The 1,709-nt window shown below is 51.8% G+C and overlaps 1 protein-coding gene across 1 annotated transcript in view; it reads right to left on the bottom strand.

The window, feature by feature from the left end:
* PAAG_11605 (hypothetical protein) overlaps window positions 1-1,236 on the bottom strand; it is a gene marked incomplete at both ends in the record, with an annotated part of 2,327 nt that extends 1,091 nt beyond the window's left edge. Inside the window, 2 exons of the mRNA XM_015847224.1 lie at window positions 15-656; window positions 780-1,236. Of these exons, the coding sequence (XP_015703133.1) occupies window positions 15-656; window positions 780-1,236 (1,099 nt within the window). The remainder of the gene's footprint in view (window positions 1-14; window positions 657-779) is intronic.
* Between the last annotated feature and the right edge of the window lie 473 nt (window positions 1,237-1,709).

Here is a 1,709-nt window from a genome sequence, read left to right as displayed (position 1 = left end):
AATCTCATCCCCACCGTTGCCTTGCTGTTGCTGTTGCTCTTCCCTCCTCACCACTCCCCTCGAAACCGCTTTAACAGTCTTCTCAAACATCCCCTCCACACTCTCCCCCTTCCTCCCCCAAAGCATGTTCTCCCTATACTCCCCTCCACCATCGGCACCAGAACCACTCCCACTCCACTCCTTCGCGACCCTCGCCAACCTTCTCAATGCCTCTTCCCCCAACCTTCCTTCCTCCGTCGCCTTCTCCCTAATCCTCCTCGGATCCGTTTCACGCGTGATATACATTGGCGTCTCCTGGTACGTGTGCTTGCTGGGAAACGTAGGGAAGTGTTTGGGAATATGCGTTCGTATTGCTCCTTGGTCCTGTCTGTCGTGGTCAATGGAGGTTGGAGAGATGAGTTCGGGACCAAGGAAGGGGAGATTGGTGTGCGGTGGTGGGGAGGAGGGTGGCGGGGAGGGGAGGGTTGCTGGTATTGTTATTATTCCCTCCGCTGCCGCTGCCGGATGAGTCGGCATAGTTAGTTTGAGATATGCTCGGAGTGAGTCAACGGGAATATTGGCATAGAGCAGCGCGTGCTGGAAATCGATGGGAATGGGCTGCGTGCGCCGGCAGGAGGCCATGGATTGGCGCGTGTACGCTAGGAAGTGTAGCATGTCTACGCAACACAACATACATATACCAATTAACATACTATTAGCATACCATAAAAACACAGGCCAAAATCCTACATGTAAAATGCAATAAGAAAATGAAAATGAGTAAAAAAAAATTAACATACACTCCTCAACCCCTCTCCTCAACCCGTCCAATGCCACAGGTTCCGCATGCGTAAACCCGCTCTGGAGCAGCAGCAGGCCTATGGATAGGTTTAGCAGTGTATCGACTGCAGAGTCAGCTGTCAGCGCGTCGTCGGGGAGGTTGTGGGTGAAGCGGTGGTGGAGAGAGTGGTAATGATGGTAGCGTTTTCGTTGGCGTTTGGGAGATGGATCTGGATTTGAATTTGAATTTGAAGCATGTGCAAGGGACAGTGAGGGCGCGGGTTCTGGTTGCACTACTCCTACTGCTTCTGGGTCTGGTTTCATTTGTGGTGAGGGGGAGGCGGAGGGGGAAGGGGAGTGTCGTTTCTGCGGGACCTTCGTTGAAGGTGTTGGCGTTGGTGCTGGAGCTGGAGCAGGAGCCGGAGGTGAAGCTATAGCTAGAGAAGGAGGAGGGATGGGAGCAGTTGGAGGAGGCATGGTGAGGTCCCTGGTGTGTATGATATGATATGAGTTGACCTGGAAGTGGAGGCGAGCCTGTAACGGGTATATTGCATAAATAGGAGTTATAGAGGGAGAGGCCAGAGAAGCAATGAGAGAACCTGGTGAGTAGTTGAGCAGGTTGAGTGGGAGTGGGATCAGGGAGGTCGTAGAGATATGATATCTCTTGTCTCTCTTGCCTCTGTTGTCTATCTTGTCCGTTGTTGATATCTTCTTATTGAATGCGGTTGCTTCACTTTGCGGAGTTGGAGGTGAAAAGAGCACGGTCACGTGGAAGCAGCCAATTCAATGCCTACGTCAATAGCTCATAATATTTATGTACGTATGCATGCATGAATGGGGGGATGCAGCAATAGTAGCCTGTGTATCTTCGCAGTGACCATCCATACATTCACTCTCCCATACGTAGTTCATATAAGTGACTCGGGACCTGAGCTCCCTGGCTGCTTTGG

Source organism: Paracoccidioides lutzii (assembly GCF_000150705.2).
Source record: "Paracoccidioides lutzii Pb01 unplaced genomic scaffold supercont2.7, whole genome shotgun sequence".
Classification (NCBI taxonomy): domain Eukaryota; kingdom Fungi; phylum Ascomycota; class Eurotiomycetes; order Onygenales; family Ajellomycetaceae; genus Paracoccidioides; species Paracoccidioides lutzii.
The sequence above is the reverse complement of the archived record's forward strand: the minus strand, read 5'-3'. Positions and strand labels throughout refer to the sequence as shown.